Source organism: Amphiprion ocellaris, chromosome 24 (genome assembly GCF_022539595.1).
Source record: "Amphiprion ocellaris isolate individual 3 ecotype Okinawa chromosome 24, ASM2253959v1, whole genome shotgun sequence".
NCBI lineage: Eukaryota > Metazoa > Chordata > Actinopteri > Pomacentridae > Amphiprion > Amphiprion ocellaris.
In genome coordinates, this window is record NC_072789.1 from 11,475,323 (window position 1) to 11,492,455 (window position 17,133).

General features: G+C 41.6%; 1 protein-coding gene across 5 annotated transcripts in view; it reads left to right on the forward strand.

The window, feature by feature from the left end:
* The window catches only part of nbeal1 (neurobeachin-like 1), a 52,205-nt gene that overhangs the window by 2,529 nt on the left and 32,543 nt on the right, over nt 1-17,133 (forward strand). For 3 of the 5 annotated variants that reach the window (XM_055008094.1, XM_055008095.1, XM_055008096.1), the window contains 9 exons: nt 9,417-9,508; nt 11,280-11,441; nt 11,571-11,652; nt 11,861-11,988; nt 12,917-12,999; nt 14,150-14,235; nt 14,529-14,895; nt 15,642-15,748; nt 16,710-16,796. In XM_055008094.1, the coding sequence (XP_054864069.1) occupies nt 9,417-9,508; nt 11,280-11,441; nt 11,571-11,652; nt 11,861-11,988; nt 12,917-12,999; nt 14,150-14,235; nt 14,529-14,895; nt 15,642-15,748; nt 16,710-16,796 (1,194 nt within the window). The remainder of the gene's footprint in view (nt 1-9,416; nt 9,509-11,279; nt 11,442-11,570; nt 11,653-11,860; nt 11,989-12,916; nt 13,000-14,149; nt 14,236-14,528; nt 14,896-15,641; nt 15,749-16,709; nt 16,797-17,133) is intronic. The other 2 variants (XM_055008097.1, XM_055008098.1) reach the window with 1 other exon arrangement.

Genomic DNA, 17,133 nt, shown 5'->3' on the forward strand with positions numbered 1-17,133 from the left:
TTAGAGGGCGTTAGCAGAAGTATTCCAAAACAGTTGTGCCTGCACACGCATATCGCAGTCACTTGTGAAAATGCCAGCAATTGCTGCAAGCATACACACTGCATTTGTTCTAGCAGGGCTGTGTATTTGTATTGACCAGGCATTATACTGCAAGGAAGGATAATTTCATTTCATCCTGCATTTGAGCCAAGGTCCACTGGGACAAGCTTTATCACTATATGAGGCATAAGCAAGGAGGAGGGAGAGTCAGAGGCATTTAAATATATATGTGTAGTGGCCTGTCTCCCTCCCTTAGCAGCTGAAATGTCAGGTATAGCTGGCAGGGTGTCCCTACACTATGTGTGTATGTGTGTGTGTGTGTGAGAGAGAGGGTTGCCAGGATATGCTGTCTGTAAGGAGAAGCAGTGGTCACGTGGCCTGAATCGGATGAGGAATGTATGTATGTGGGGCTTGACTGGCCTCTGAGACCAGACCCCCTGTGTCCCAATGAAGGGTTAATTGTTCCACAACCGACCTCAGTCCCTGCCTCCCCTTTGCAGCCTCATGTTGTCCCAACCGGCACAACTATTTTCTTATCTTTGTGTGTGCAAGGAAAGACGAGTTGTGCATCACACAGTGTCTCAGCACTACAGCGGTTGTCCAGGTACATTCTGAGCCATAGTCCAACCTGAAGTGAAGCAGCAGCAACTTAAAATGATACCACAATGTTCTGGTCATGCTATTTCTACATTCACATGTTTTACAATATAGTGTCTTGGGTGTCATACGCTCAATGTTCAATTGAGAAATTTTACTCAGTTTAAATAGTGTGTAAACCCTATTTAAGCCAAAACGGCATCAAAAACAACCTATTAATTTCATAAACTAGCCTATATATTTCAGCTAGATGACTCAAAGTTTTATTCCTGTCCTCATCCCGATGCAGTGCTTCCCCTTGTCATCACTGAGTTTAATGATTGACAACAATAAGGCCAGCAGTAGCTTCTTTTTAGTGTCAGAGGTTAACATTTGAACTGTTGTCCGCAGAGGAGTCAGTCGGATGAGTTTTGTTGACAGTGGAAGCTTTTAGAATACAAGCAGCCCTTGGCCGCACTGGGAGAACCAGCTCATCCTGTTCTGTCAGCCAGACATCAGCTATCTAACAGATAGTTTATCTTTGTGTGTCATTATCATTCACCTGATCATCAGCAGCTTCCAGGCGCTGAAAGAGGAACAGGCAGGGTTTGCATTTGAACAGATGTGTGACTGTTGAATTAAGGACTTTGGCGCATGACATCGTGAACATATTTCTGACTGTTAGAAGCGACCAGTGGCAGCTGTCCTGCTGGCAAAATGATGATGAGGTCAGAAATTGTTGACTGAGCGGCTGTGGCATCGATATCAGCGTTGAGAAGTGTGTCGGAGATGTGTGTGTGATGTGTGGGAACTGGTGCTGTATTCACATTGTATGGGAACTAATGTTCTGAGCAGTTTGATGACAACTAGAATTCTTTTAGGTTTTTATGGGCCTAATTAACTTTTCCACTTCTGCCACATGGTCACATAACTGAGTGTCAGCTCCAAAACTCAAGGATAACACTGGGGCTATATTTTTGCTATTGGGGAAAAAAAATCCCCTGAACTGAGTTTTATGCTTCTCGATACTTTCCAGCTTTCCCAGTCTGTCAGTGAGAGTCAGCTATCAGCCCATTGGTTTGTCACAGGTTGTAAATCTACATAGTACCTGTGTTATGCCATATTTTAATTGTGTCCACTTCTGTTGAATCCTCAAAGGTAGTGAACAATGTTTTAGAATAGAGATGCAATGTTTAATTGATTGGTTGTCAACTGTTAACTTAATATTCAACAGTGTTGATAGTTGATTAATTGGTCTGGGTGATTTAAAAAAATGTATTAGTCTGATTCTAGCTTCTTTAATGTGAATATTTTCTGGTTTCCTTTCTCCTAAAAAACAATAAACTGAATAACTTTGTGTTGTGGACAAAACAAGACATTTGAAGACGTCATCTTGGGCTGTGGGAAACACTGATTGACATTTTATAAACAATTTTCTGGCATTTTATTTGCTCAAACAACAAACTGATTACTTGAGAGAATAACCAACAGATGAGCAGTCAATGAAAATAATCATTAGTTGCAGCATATTTTAAAGTATTCTTCATAAGAAAGTGTGGTGAACAATATTTTGAAGTGGCAAATTTGTCTACAATCGACTTTCACTTTTAACCTGACAGAATAATCAACATAATATTTGCTTCTAGAGGAACACGCCTGCCTCAAGCAGACTAATCCATAGCTAGCATTTAAAGTAGTTATTATCATCTAAATCTAAAGCGTAGCCCCAATTCCAATGGCAATTACAGAAGACAACAACTGCAACAAGCCTTCATAACTTAAATAATCGTGACTCAGAGGTTTACTTTTCTAGCTGAGATTTCAACCGCATGCACAAAATGAACCTGTTGTAATTCAAGACTTTTAAAGGTTTGTTTATATTAGCGACTTCAACCACTGTAACCTTTAAATAAGTCAGTGTTGCCAAATTTAATCAGGCGAGAATAGGGCTGCAACTAATGTTTAATTTTACTGTCAGTTAAGTTGTACTGTTGCTCATAAGTCTGCTTTAAACTGGATTGGTTAATAAATATTATCATTGACTGTATAATACAGTAGCACCAGTTAAACGAACAGTAGGATCATCATCACACCCAGAATCTCTTTAGTCTGCAGCAGGTTTAGATGCTTATAAATGACACAAATGAGGATTTTGTATATTAGTAGATATCTGAGGCAATCATCTGTTTTATATTATGTGACCGCTAACAGTCACAATGGGATCTGCAGGGGTTGACTCCAGCTTGCCTCTCTGAGTTGTAGCCGGCTGAGAGGTCACAGACATCAGCTAAGACTGTTACATAACCAGCGATCTTCTTAGCTGCCTGTCATTGGTTCGATCCAGAGTTGTCCCTCAGCAGCGGCTGGTTACTGTTGGTATACAGCGGCAGCACCACTCTGCTGCAGTCCTTTTCCTCTTTCACCAGTATATTATCCACGGGGGGTTGTCAGAGAAAGTGACGGGTTTAGTAGACTTCTGAATAATGCCAGTTATGCTCCTAAAGCCTTTGTCTGCTCCAGAAAAGCCTTTTTAATTCCCAACCACAGGGAACATGCCTCAACAGCCAGGGGCATCATTTCACCCCTCAGTGGCTTTTAAAGTTGAGTCCAGTATCTTAATTCCAGAGGAATCCTCACTCCTTTTCAGTTGTCCACAAATCAGGGATTTCTGGTTAAGATTCACAGGACCGTCATCCTCCTGTCTGCTCTCCCCCCACCTTACCCTGCCTGGTGAGGCGTTTTTTTGACTGGATTGGAGAAAACGGCAGTAATTTGCATAAACCCCTGCACTTATGGGAGCCTGAATATAGAGAGAGGATTGGAGGAGGAGTGGTGGGAACAATCTGAGGACGAGAAAAAAGGGTAGAGAAATGGAACTGAACAGTTGAGCTGGAAGTGATGGAGGAGGAGAAAGTGCCGCGGTTTCACATATTTGCTCAAGTAGATTATTCAGGTCGTTTTCCGGCTTTGCTGCTTGTTTGCTTGTTGCAGTCTAATCTCTGTTGCCACACATACACGCACACTTGCACACCATACTACACACAGGCTCACACACTCATGCTCCGGTTTACTGTATCTGCTGGTATGCGAAGTTTGTTCCCTCAGGCTAGCTTTCTTCCTCGCTGTTCGAGTCTTGCTTCTCATTTTGCTTGGTGCTATGAATATCTCTGCAATAGCACTGATGTCACTAACAAAGTGTATCAGACATGTCTCATGTGGTCTAACCCCTCCCACCAGCCTCTATAAATACACCTCTGTCAGCGACATCATGGCCAGGGGAGTTGTCACTGATTGATGGGGAGTGATGTTGGCCCGTGAGGGGGCAGACGCAGAGAGACCACAGCCGTCTTTTAAACCTACAGGGAGGAGACCTTTAAGCATTGTGGTTGCACTGATTCCATGGCACTTCCACCAAACCAGGTCACCCTCAGCCACCCGACCAGCTGGCAGACCACGCCTGTCTGGAAGGTTGGAGCGCTTGCTGAGTTGCAGACTGTGTAGCTGCACTGCGTAAGAGCATATCACAGCTGATAACAAATCAATGAAGTAATCAGATTTAAATTACTCTTTGGAAAATGCCTCCCCTTTAGAATAATGCAACTAAAGCTCTTGGTATTGAGTTACCAAAGAAAGTAATGGCATATTTATTTATTTGTTTATATTGCATGTTTGTATGTATACACTATGTTGAATTTGGTATGTTTTTAATTCAGTTTGTATTGTAGTAGCTTGATTTTGTTTCTAGATTGTTCACAGTCCACAAATAAACATCAGTATGTATTGTAGGGATGGTTGCAATCTAACAAGCATGCTATGTGGCCTTCTTTCTCATACAACATTCGCAGTGCTGGGAAAAAAATGCATTATTTACATCAAGGTTTGTGCTGTTTGTTATCACCAGCTGTTGATCATTATAATAATGTGGAACAAACACCTCGCTATAAAGCTGCAAGGGCTTCCTCGTGTGGGTGAATGATACAAACAAAATGGGAACACTTTAGTCCTCCAAGCAGTCAAATACTCCACAGTAACCTTTAATGGTAACAAACTTCAGCTTCTCTTATAAACTCATATCTAATGCTTCCTGTGTAACAGAGCAATTCTGCTATAAAATATTCCCAGTACCAAAAAGTAAAGTTGCTCCAACTAAATACTTGACTCAACACTTGACAATTGCAGATTCCAGCCCCTCACCTGTCCAGATTTGTTGCTTTTCTTTGTCATACACATTAGTAAATGAAATATTTCTATCTAAATACATCACCTTATGCTGTGGGAAGCTATGTTTGGCATTTTTTGCTGTTGACAACATGATGAACTATCACCTCACAGCAAGAAGTGCAGAGTTTGCATGTTCTCTGTGCCTGCGTGGGTTTTCTCTGGTTTCCTCCCACAGCCCAAAGACATGCATGGCAGGTTAATTGGTGATTCTAAATTGGCTGTAGGCATGTGAGTGTGACTGTGCATGGTTGTCTGTTTGTCTGAGTCAGTCCAACAATATACTTGCAACCTGTAAAGGGTGAACCCCACCGCGTGCTTATTGTCACTCAGCCCCCTGCTAATAATTTTGAAATCATCACCATTTTTTTTTGTTAAATTGTTGTGTCTTATCCATCTATTTAATGGGGCATTGTTTGAATGCTAGGCCTTTTATTATCTGATGTTATTCATTGATATGACACATATGATGCTTTAAAGTTTAAAGCACTGATTCTACAAGACTGTGGCTAACAAATGTTTTTTATTTCATCCAGATCCAAAATATTCACTTTACAATGATATTTGACAAAGAAAAGCAGCAAATCCTTTCATTTGAGAGCCTACTACCATTTTTGCATGAAGAGAGAGAAACAGCTGTCAAATTAGGAGCCAATAATTTTTTTTTGATCAGTTCATTTTCTCGAGAGCACGTCATTGCTTGTGTCAGAATGAATGATGGCCATCAATTGTTCCTGATGCTCAACCAGCGCATTCACTCAGAGCAACCTGACCCTCCCACTGATCTGGGTGTCGATAGAGGTCTCAATTTCAAGAATGAGGTGTATTGATCTGTATTGCTGCCGACCTTGTTAGCTTCACAGAGGTCAGCTTAAACAGATCTTTAGGAATGTGATGTAGTAGCTTGGCACAGAGCCTAATATGATAATGGAACACACTGGGGAGCCATGTGATCCTCTCATGGGAAATGTTTGTAAGCACTTTGGGACACAAGATGATTGTAAGAGTTGGGACAAGGTGACTGTTATTAAGCTAGGACTCCCTACTTGTAAGTGTAGGTCATCATATGTGTGTGCGTGTGTGTGTGTGTGTTTGGCAGGCCGGTGATGAAGGCTAAGGATAAACAGAGCCATGTAGAGCAGGGTGTGTCCCCGCCTGCCACAGTCCAAACCCTCAATGGGCATCTGTGCTCCCAAGCTGCTTCCTAAAAGAGGACATTCTTTCAGACACACACACATTCATTCAGTGGCTGCTACTAGCAAGCTCAGTCACTTGAGAGGGAAGCTGCTGGCTTAAATCCTCATCTTCATATTTCTGCCAGTGGCATTCACTCACACAAAAAGACAATAGAGTCTTTATCACTGAAGGTGTAGAGTCTCCAATCATAAATGCTTTCTCTCACTGTTGTCAGTGATATATCTAGTTAAGGTAACATGTTCTCCCAGCACAGTTATCCACACGTGGCTGTGGGTTATTCTATTCAGATGTCGCTCTCCTCCTTTTCTTCTTTCTGTTTTCCCTGCTTCTCTGCCTCAAACACACACACACACACACACACACACACACACACACACACACACACACACACACACACACACACACACACACACACACACACACACACACACACACACACACACACACACACACACACACACACAGAGGCCAGCGTCGCAGGATTGTTCTGATGACTTCACTAGGAATTGCACAGAGCTGGCTTCCTGCTTCGCTCTGGCTGATTCCCACTCTGACACGCAGACAGAAGCAGTCAGTCTTTCAGCCCCTCTCCCACTCTTAAGACAGATGGCAGCGCTATCCTGAGAAAACCCCAGTTTTTCTACTTACTTTATCTTTGATCCTTAGTTTTGAGCTCTAATCTGCAAGTTATTTCATGTTTAGGCAATACTATGACTACAAATTCTCTAAATTGGCTCATGAATTATCTGTGGCCCTTTGGTCCCGTGCCAGTCTCTCATCATAGGTTGTTCTCAGGGATATACCACATTATGTGAAGTCACAGCAGCAGTGAAAGAAAATGGCAAGAAAATATGATAAAGCAAGCAAAAGATTAAACCGAGATCATGGTGAACATAAGTGATGCAATTTTTTCTTATAATGTATCTGGGTAGTGTCTAAGGCTGCATAGTTTTGGCAAAGAACTTTTCTTCAATGCATATTGTGATACAAAAAATCTATATGACTTGAATAACTATTAGATAAGAATCATTATAGACTGTTAATTATGAGGGGGATGCATCTGCAGCAAAAGCAAAAAATAATTTGAAAAAAGCCCTACAGAACATTTCTCGTATGGTGTAACACTGGCAAAAGCATCGAAAATAGTTCTTTTCCTTGCATGGTATTCAGATCTGGCTTTGCACTCATCATACGGAGGTTTTTGTAGCTCATTTAAATGGCCAAACAAATTAGTTGTGTTTCCTTGTGTGGTTGCAAGACTAGCAAGACTTGACAATGTGCCTGATGAATCTGGTAATAATATAACATATTACTGATGCTGAATTTCTTTTGCAACCAAACTTTTTTTTTTTTTTGTTCCTTGCTCATTTTGCTGTGCACATGTGGAGACTGCATGTCAACAAACTGAGTTTTAATTAGAGTTTATAAAAAATGTTATCTAAAAACCCTGAAATTGGTGTAAAATATGTTCAGACTTCATTGTAGATTGGTAATTTTCTTTCTGTCTTAAGCAGCAAAACAGTTTCACGATGTGTTTCAGTTAATTACTTTACATCACATATCCTCTGTGACATTATTGCACTTGTGCACATCACAATATCTATGCTGAAACTTTACATCATGCAGCCTTAGTAGTGTTGATCTTGCTTATCTTAGCCTTTATTTACATTTTGAAGAGCACAAGCTTTAATAACTGCAGCACCAGATGATGAGTTGTGTGATGATGTTTCAAAATTCATGCACATCCTTAAACAGTCACAGACCCGTAGCTCTCACATTTTCTTTGCTGTATTAGATGGATTGTCATAACATTTACTGCAGCTGCTTCTCTACAGAGTGAATCATAAAGATTTTAACAAGCTCCTGTGTTTTCATTTAGCTCCATCAATGTGTCAAAGGTTACCTCTAAATTATTATCATAATTAATGGCCTACAAAACTGCTGCTGGTCCGATTACAACAGAAAATGCACAATAAACTGCCTGTTGTTATTGTAATCTGCCCTGATCACCTCTTCAGCCCTCCTTGACCTAGATTGCTCACCCACACCCTCCATATGGTTCAAAGTCCCAATGACAGGATGTACTGGGGGGGTTGTGAGCTCGTGATTACTCCTGTATGAGGAATCTAAAACTACATTTGGCAGCCAGTGTGCTTTACACTCTGCATGTCCACAGTGCAGAATGGAAACTGTTGTTCAATAGCAACTGATTGATCAAGTTAATGGTATGGACTTTGGATTTTGTGAATAAAAAAAACAGTGAATCATTGAGGAAATAAATGCAGGTTAATCAAAAATATGAATCATCGCTTGTATCAGTCCTTCTTTAATGTATGCTATACCAGCTCTGCCTGCAAATGTAATCACTGCAGCAGACTCCCATTAATTATGTTCTGTGCCAGGAAATTACACACATAACAACATTACAGTATGCGTAGCTGTTAGGTGTTTCTTCTCAGTGTTCCTAGGTCAGATCTGTAGATGTTGATGGCTTGCCTACATAAATGAAATATAATGTTAACCATAACTCAAAGTGTGGAATAACTCGATTCTCTTAGGTGGGATATTGTGAGAATATTCTGAGTAAATGAGCACATCATTGCAGTTCTTGGATGTGTAGTAGTTTTGTGTTTTTCGTGTTTGTTCCTGTGTCTGAGCCAAGCCAGTCCTCTGTGACTGATGTTGCCAGTCCATTCTTCTCTGGGCATTTTTCCAGGAATTTAGGAAATGCCGATCAGCCGGCTGCTAGAAACTCATTCTCAGAATGCAGCAGGACTTGTTTTCCACTGCAACAGGTGCATGCTTTAGCTTCCACACCCTAAGAAGATAAGATACATACACACCCACCTGAGACATTCCTGTTCTTGTGTGTGTGACATGCCAAGTTAACAGCACAATGTATTGATTTCTCTTTCTTTACATGATATACACAGAATATCCTGCATTTAAAATCACTTGTTCTTTAATGTTGCTTCAGGATATAAAACTAAAATGTCTGAAGTTTAAGTATTTGAGTCTTTGAAACAATGAAAACATTTCCTTGAGCATTTGAAAGGTCTACTGTCTATAATTCTGAATCACAGAGAGACAAAAAAGTTTGTGGCCTGTTGTTGTCTCGGAGTAGAGGTCACAAAGGAATCTTTTACACACACACACACACACGATCATACAACAACAACACTGCGCACAACAATACATTCAATCAAATTGCAGACAAGGCTTGTCAACTGCCAGACATTTGTTTATTTTAGTCACGATAGCTTTTGTCAACAAAGGCAACTAAGCATATTGTCTCATTTTTTTTATTTTTGTCTGTGTCATATATCTGGTTCTATCTTGTACATCTATATTTCGCTTTGATTTTCCTGTTTCTTTTCTTTTCTCAGAGGGATCCAGACTACTTGAAGCTATGGCTGGAGACGTTCATCAGCTCCTATGAGCGATGCCTCGATGTGGACTTTGAAAAGCCACCTTCAAGGTAACTTGCAAATTGTTGATGTCGCTGATGGTGTTTTTCCTGCACGGGAAATTTTGATGACCCAGAAAGAGTGTCAAAATCTTAAAAATTGAGAATAAAAAAATATATTGATATTTTTTAAAGAATTTTGCTGATTGAGGTTTCTTATTTTCAAGAAGAGTAGATGTTTTTGTTCATCAGTTGGTCACAAATAACAGGAAAATGCGTAGATTGCTGTTAAATGAGGGGGACTGGTCACCCCCAAAGCCACATTCTGATCCAAGAAAAACCCTGAGGATAACAAACAAATTTATCCAGTTAGTGGTAAAAGTAGTACTTAGACAGTCATATTACGTACTGATTTCTTATTCTGTTTAACCAAAACTAACTGGAAATATAAAATGCACCTAGTGCAAAAGGATTTCGCCCAAGAAAACACCACAAATGCTTCTTACTGCTGTGAAAGATATTTGAGGGGATCAGTATTCATTCACACAGTCATTGTTTAGGTGGTTGTGTTTGTACAACTACCACTGACTTTTAAACACTTATTCATAACTTACAGATTATTCTTACAGTTGTTTATTTGTCGCTTCCAGTCAGCAATTGCATCTGTTCATGCATTATTTTGATCAACAGTTTATCCAGACTTTTAGCAAACTATTTTAGCTATTCATTTGTTATTTGTAGTCAGTTATTTCTAACGTATTTGTCTCTCTTTTGTCATCTATTACCCCTTATTTTTAACTATTTATTTCAGCTTCCCCCACACACAACTATAACAGATGTGTTACTGTGTTGATTTACTGCTCTATTGTTATTTAATCCAGCACCATAACCTGCCACCCTCTGTCTGCCTATAATCACACACCCCCATTTCACTGACCTCCCTATTACACTTACTAATACACCGGATCAGTTTTCTGGGTCGTCAGGAGTGGGTTCAGAGCTTCTTGAGTGCGTCATCCACAGCATGACCACACGCTTCCACAGAGCTACCCAAAATAGCACAGCAACAGCAGATGCTTTTGTGCAGAGCGGTTACATGTTGTGATGCTCTGATTTGGTTTGACACCTGAGTGTGTGCTGCAGGTTAATGTGAGAGACCCTCAGTGCTCACCAGAAAGCCTCCATCCGGTATTTTACAGTAAAACTGTTTTGGCATCTTAACTGTGCTGCCAGTTGTGATCACATGAGCATCAGCTAGAACCCTGGGAAGTCGCTCACTCATGCTTTGTAAAGAAGGGAGGGCCATGTGAAAGGGTGGTGGAGGAACATGGGTGGTTAAATCTGATTGGTTGAGCCTTTTCATCTCCCTCTTTCTCTGTTATTTCCTTTTTCTCCTGTTTCTTTGACTCATTTTCTCCCATCCTCGTCTGCTTTTCCCTCCTCCCTCGGCTGTCACTTTGTCTTCTCTCCATTTTCCTCTCTCCCGTCCTCATTTCATCTCCATTCCCTTCCTCTGCAGCTGCCACCTCTGTCCTGCTTTCCCACTGACGCTCACTGCATGGGTTTTGGCTGCACTCTCTGTCTCTCTCTCTCATATGCACACATGCAGTTTTTGCCCACAGTGAGTGCCTGAATGCAGCAGGCATGTGTGATTGAGTGAATGCAGATGGTGGTCCTTCAGATGAACTTGCCCTTGTGTATACTACAGCAGTGGCTTCATTATAAACACCCAGAATATGCTCTTTACCACATTTGACACAAGCCTCCTAAGCCTACCATATAAGCATCAGATAGAGATTCCTAATGAGCATGCTTTGTGGTTGCACCGCTTCTGTGTCTGCAGGCTAGAGGAGGTTCCCCCGGTGTTAACGCTCCTCCCAGACAACATCCTCCAGGTTTTGCGCCTCCAGCTGCTACAGTGTGTCCAGAAAGCCTCTGATGGCCTGGAGCCTGAGCAGCAAAACCTGGCACTGCTGCTGCTGAAGTTCCTCATCATCATCTGCAGGTCTGGACAGTAAACATGCGCATATTATTACCAAGATCACATATCGCTTTAATGGAATAGATACACCAGTACAAGTGATGGATCAGTTGATTTGTCTTGTGTGTTTCTGTGTTTGACTGTTTCTGAAAGGAACCTGTCCAATGTGGAGGAGATTGGCACTTGCTCTTACATCAATCACATCATCACCATGACAACACTCTACATTCAGCAGGTGTGACTCCTCCCTTTTTTCTCTGCTCTTTGAATTATGGTTCAAAATTCTCTCATGATGTACTCTGATTTAAAGTAAACAAGAAGCACACATTTTTAAAATGCAAATGTTTTCCATCCTACAGCATATGTAGAATTCTACAGAAATCATCTGAATGTGACATATAACAGCAACTGTGTGAAACTGGTCTCTCTGTGTGGTGTTACAGCTGAAGAGTAAGACCAAAGAGAAGGAGATGGCAGACCAGAGTCAGGCGGAGGAGTTTGTCCGTCATGCGTTGGCGTTTTGTGAGAGCCTCTACGACCCGTACCACAACTGGAGGCATCGAACATGCGGGTAACAACATCCAGCTGCTGGCTAAGTATTACATTGCAGTAGCATAACGACAATAAAGCCAACATTCACAACCAAAATGGGGAATATACAGCTTTCACATAAGTGCACATCTTAGTAAGCAATGTGCTTGCAAGTATTGAACACTGAATGCTAAACTGGGTATAAGAATAAACCGAAGTTTATACAGTCCATGGTTCTACAGTTTAGTCAGTGATGTTGTGTTAGAAATTTTAATCAAGTTTTCATTTTAATGAGTCACACTGCATTTTGCTGTCAATTATTTTACATCCATCTTTGTCATAGAGCTTTTGTTTTTATTTCTCTATGATGAAGAAGTCACTGGTAACAGCCCTGAGTCTTTTTTTCCTTTATCTCAAACTCATTTATGCTTCCAACACTGCAAATAATGCATGAAATACTGCATCTCTGGAGACGTAGAGAGGAGACAGTGCTAAACATTTGACTAAATTGCAGTATTTGAGGATGTAGAACCCAGGAACTGTCACAAAAGACGCAGCTATACAACCTCCCACGGTTCCAAATGTGATTAAAGGTGCTTTTCAGACAGCAAGCTCCCATACCATTCATCTTCATTGGTCTCTTTGTTCTCTTCTGGTAAAGAGGCATGTCATTCCGATAACTCGGTATGTGTAAAATCCCATCCTGTATTGTTTCCCTCGCTGTGGTTTCTGCGGTTGCCATGGTCACACAGCAAGTTGTAGCGGCTAGTTAAAAACGTTTAACCATCTTGAACTTTGACAGAGCTGTGCCCATTCATGAGTGGTCACCCTCCCTCTTTTTGACACTGCCGACGACCTCAGCATCCATTCACTGTCTGAAAAAACACCTTAAGACTTTAAATTCACTTTTATTCTAAGACATATAAAGTGTTCCTCACCCTCTGTTGTTTGTGTTTCTTTTTTCCCAGGGAGCAGTTGGGTACAGTAGAGAGGAGCCGGCAGAAGTACAAGTCAGCTCCACTTACTGTTGAGTTTGTCCCTTTCTTTTACCGTAAGTCTCTTGGTTTTCTCTCCATTTCTTGGTCCCACTTTCTTTTTCAATGTGCCAAATTGTCTGTGTGTTCCAAACTAAGTTAAACTGAAACTTTTATAGACCTAAACCTTTTATCTAACCTGTCATAAAAAAACAGACGCTTCAACTTCACTGTGTGACATTGTGTTAGCTTATTTGTAACCGCTTGTAATAGTTTTACCACACTTTATGACCAACGTCCTCCTTCAGTAGCATCTTCTGGTGTGAATAAGGAATTAATCCTCAGCTCAGTCAGCTAATGTAACGGTTACAGAACATGAGCTCTTCTTTCCTCTTCTCTTTTCCTCTACCATCTTTTTTCTAAAAGCTCTCATGCCGTCACTCTGTCCCGCTGCCTCCTCCTCTTTCCTCTCCGGGTCCTGTTGAATCCACTCTTTGTGCCCTCGCTGTGTTTGCCAGGGGTTGAGATGAGCAGATAGTGAATGGTGCCTGGCAAACCACTTCAGCCACGCCGGCGGCCATTTTGAACAAATATGTCCTTCTGTTCTGTGTCATATGTGTGGCTGCTGTGGTTTGGCACTAATGATACACCCAACCCAACCAGATACTCTCTGTGTTAGTGTCTTTTCATGCCCTGTCTTTTTGTTTTATGTGCAAATAAGAACTTCATTAGAATCTTTCATGTATTAAGCTGCCATCGCTGTTATCCAAAGATGGTAGAATGGAGTTTATTTTTAGCATGACTGGGATTAAGAGAGTAGACATCATGGAGCCAAAATGCCAGATTTCTTCTCCCCGGTCGGACGTGTTGACAGATGAGTTAATGGATGACTGGGGACCACCATGACCCAGAGGTTACCAGCAGCACTGCCTGTGTGTGTTTGTACACTGTGTGTGGCAGCTAAGGTCTAAGCTATCTGATCTGGTTTGCAGAGTTCATTGACCTTCCTTGCGTATGTAAAAAATAAAGAGGAGCCTTTGTCTGTGTTTGCTGTCATCAGTGTTTTGTTTAGAATAAAAAGCACAGGAGCTTCAACAGTTTGCGATGTGAGTGATGGTTTTGCTTTGCCGTAATGCTGTATTTGCAAAGCTGACATCATGCCTACACATCAAACGAATGCACTCATGTGCTTGTGTGTGTGTGTGTGTGTGTGTGTCCTCACTGCAGAGTGCTTCCAGGAGAGCGAGCACCTGAAGGAGAGTCTGAAATGCTGCTTACTGCACCTATTTGGAGCCATAGTAGCTGGTGATCAGGTAAGCATCTGGTTGACCCTTTAACTGGCAGATCACAAGCTTGATCCACTCAGTAGAGAGCTTTCCACTGCAGGAATGAACGTTTACAGGAGCATCCCCTTAAGTGATCCTTTCAGGCTTTCTCTTTCTATTGTAGAGAAAGGTCTGACAGGCATTTTGCCCCTTGGGGACATCAGAACTTTACTGTTCTCCAGCACAGTGGTTCTTCTAGTGTCCATATCTTGACTGACTTGCTTTAACTCACCTCTATACCTTTTGCTGTTTCCCTCCCTCCATCTCTCCGTCCCTGGCAGAGGAACGCTCTGCTTGCAATCTCTCCAGCCACCATGGAGGTGTTAATGCGGGTGCTGGCTGACTGCTCCATGGGTAGCTGCTCTTCAGATGAGGGCGAGGACTGGGACAGCGAGGCCCCCGATCGCAAGGCGCTGCTAACTTTAGGCTGCTTGAGGGAGGTGGTGCAGCGTCTCCTGGCCTCCAGCTCTGACCAACGCCAAGTGGAAATCGCTTCTGTGCTGGAAAACTACTTCAAGCTGCTCAACTCGGACCCAGCGGCCGTTGTTGCTGCACAACAACAGCAACAGCAACAAGCCAAGGGCCGAGTGGCGACGCTCGGTCGACACTGGGAAAGTCGATTTGTGGCGCTGCAAGTAAACATGCTAGGTAGGCTCTTAATTAACAGCAGAGACTAGCCTCAAGCAGTTATTGGATGTTTTTTTTGCTTCTGTCATATTTTCACTCATTCAGGACTCATTTTTCTGTACAATGTAAAGTACTGCAGCTCTAAGAAAACAGCACTACCATGGTGAAGAGTAGAGAACACTTAAAAATACTAAAAAATGCAATCGTTTTGATTTCACACTTTAAGAAATTTTAAAAACTTTGAATTAACATGTGCAACATTTTTCCAAGGACCCACAGGTAACACAAACACTGGAATAAATTGGTGGCCTTATATACTATGGATATTTTGCTACTTATATGCTTAATTTGTTTCCATTGTTGTCTCCTATTTGCTCTGTGTAAACAATCTGCTGTTAAGCCCAGTTAAGCCAAATAGTCACAGCTGCATTTTTTCAGAATGCATTTACTGAAATGTGCAATGAGACATTGAAATATCCCGATTTTTAACTCAAACTTGGGTATTTTTCCAGATGAAACTGAAATCACACATGATTACTTTTTCCTGTTTTTGCAGATTTTTGCAAAAATAAGGTGTAATTTTGGCCAAAAAAAAAGCTTTTCGAGCCCACTAGCAGATTTTGGGGTTCAGAGGGTTACACAACACAAAATTTAACATTTCAACTCAGCTATTCTTTTGTGTTTAGTCATGACGTGCACAGAAGTGAAGCTAATGTGACCTTTTGTTTTCATTTCTGTCTCTCTCGATTACTCCTGCTGCCTTTCAGACACTATCAGGGACATGTTCCTGTGTTCAGACAGGCCAGTACTACAAGCCATCTTCCTCAACAGTAACTGTTTTGAGCATCTGACACGACTGCTGCAGAACAGCAAGGTAAAAGCACAAGCCTTCCTACTATTTATAACCTGAAGATGCAGCTCAGATATGATCTGGTGTGTGATAATTCTGAGCAAGTGTCTTGCTGAGTACTGGGAAAATCAAACCTTTCTCCTAACTCCCTGGTTGTTCCTGATCCTATGTTATATCTGATGCAACAGGAATCTAAGGCTGTACATACTGTATAGGAGGACTCAATGTGTAGTAATGTAGGACAGCTTGCTGCTTGTTTGCAATTGTGTTTTATTGTGTATGTAAAGCAAAAAATCAACAATGGTTTTGATTATGGTTAAGAGGCAATCCCATGATGCAAAACACTATACAATGTAAACATACTCAGTAGCAGGTCAAGATTATACATTCAATATTTAATTTAAGTTTGAGTCCAGCAGTGTTATAAGGAAAACATACTTACTGCCAAGTATATTATGTTATATATTAAGTATATATCGAATGCATTTAAGCAAGTTTTAATGTTGTAGCTTATTAGCATGGAGCTGAATGTAACTAGTTTGATATTGTTGGGTATTTTCATCACATATTCGTTGTGGATTAAAAAATGAGGAGCAGACATATCCTTAGGGACTGCCCACAATCAAGAACTGTATCTTAGATCTATTATTACATCTCTGTTAAGTCTTTTGTAGCTGAATTATTGTACAAGGCATTTTGTCTGGTCTGTTCTGTGTATCCTGTTTACTTGTTACAGTTTCAGTGAGAGAAGGAGCGTTTTGCCCACCTTGCATGTCTGCCTCCCCACAGCCAGGCTGGATCACCAACACGCCTCCACACAGTGACCTCCGTTGAGGGTCACAGCTTCTAACCTCTCACCCTCTCCTCCACTGACAACATCTTTCCTCCCCCCTGCACCGTCCTCTGTCTCTCCCTTGTCTCCCTATTCTCTCTCTGTCGACCTCCCCACATGCTCTGTTGACATGTTGCCTGTTGTGTGTGTCAGCTGGTTAATGCTAGGTGCACGGCGGCAGACAAGGACCAGAAAGATATAACCAACAACAGGTTACTGACAGGAGAGAGGGACTCTCAGGTACCGCCGAGAAAGCCCCACCCCACCCCACCTCACCTCCCCCGATTTCTCACACATCCACCTACCTGCCCTGACCTTATCCTCATCTGCTGCTGCCACGCCCCATCACCTTATCCTCACCTGAGCCACACGGCCGCCCCACAGCAAGACCCCCAGGATGATCATCAGTAATTAGATCATGTATTGAAGAGATGAAAATAATCCTCTCATCAAGTCACTCGACTGCCAAAATGCTGGAGGATGAAACATTTGAAGTGAAGTGTTTTTTAACATGTTGTTAAAGCACCATGTCTGAGGTGATTAAGGTCTACACATACTGCTGGTTACACCAAATGAA